The 1,059-nt window shown below is 64.7% G+C and overlaps 1 protein-coding gene across 1 annotated transcript; it reads left to right on the top strand.

The window, feature by feature from the left end:
* Positions 1–66: 66 nt before the first annotated feature.
* LOC119590891 (pollen-specific leucine-rich repeat extensin-like protein 3) lies at positions 67–587 on the top strand (the record flags this gene model as incomplete). Its single annotated transcript, XM_037939629.1, has 2 exons — positions 67–137; positions 185–587. Coding segments are annotated over 2 exons (474 nt in total), but the record flags the coding sequence as incomplete, so codon positions are not given.
* Positions 588–1,059: the final 472 nt, after the last annotated feature.

Raw genomic sequence — 1,059 nt, forward strand, 5'->3', positions numbered from 1 at the left:
TCACCACTACCACTTGCACCCAGCCACCTGCCTCCCCCACCTCCACCCAACCACCTGCCTCCCCCACCTCCACCCAACCACCTGCCTCCCCCACCTCCACCCAACCACCTGCCTCCCCCACCTCCACCCAACCACCTGCCTCCCCCACCTCCACCCAGCCACCTGCCTCCCCACCTCCACCCAGCCACCTGCCTCCCCCACCTCCACCCAGCCACCTGCCTCCCCCACCTCCACCCAACCACCTGCCTCCCCCACCTCCACCCAACCACCTGCCTCCCCCACCTCCACCCAGCCACCTGCCTCCCCCACCTCCACCCAGCCACCTGCCTCCCCCACCTCCACCCAACCACCTGCCTCCCCCACCTCCACCCAGCCACCTGCCTCCCCCACCTCCACCCAACCACCTGCCTCCCCCACCTCCACCCAGCCACCTGCCTCCCCCACCTCCACCCAACCACCTGCCTCCCTCACCTCCACCCAACCACCTGCCTCCCCCACCTCCACCCAGCCACCTGCCTCCCCCACCTCCACCCAACCACCTGCCTCCCCCACCTCCACCCAACCACCTGCCTCCCCCACCTCCACCCAACCACCTGCCTCCCCCCCTCCACCCAGCCACCTGCCTCCCCCACCTCCACCCAACCACCTGCCTCCCCCACCCCCACCCAGCCACCTGTCTGACTCACCTGTAATCCGATTTGCCTCGGTATTCGTCCCACAGGCGCTCCAGCTGATCGCTCTGCAGACGCCCCATGAGGTCCACCAGTCCGGCGAAGGCAAAGGGACGCTGCTCCTGTAGTTCAGCGTCCTTAAGGGAAGCCACCAGTAACTCGAGTGCCTGCTCCAGCTGGGCCTCCACCGCATCCTGGGTTTCGAGGTCGAGGAAGAGGTGAGTTGGCGATGAGGACCTCGGTGGGGTCGGTTCGAGTGTGTAATCAGCTGGCGTGTTTATTTCTAGGTTCTTTGTTTTGATGGGAATGACTACTTCCGTCTTTGCGTTTATGCGTTTAAGGTGTCCCTCTCTTATTTATTCATATATTAAAGCCGCATTTTTGTGGA

Source organism: Penaeus monodon, chromosome 28 (assembly GCF_015228065.2).
Source record: "Penaeus monodon isolate SGIC_2016 chromosome 28, NSTDA_Pmon_1, whole genome shotgun sequence".
NCBI lineage: Eukaryota > Metazoa > Arthropoda > Malacostraca > Decapoda > Penaeidae > Penaeus > Penaeus monodon.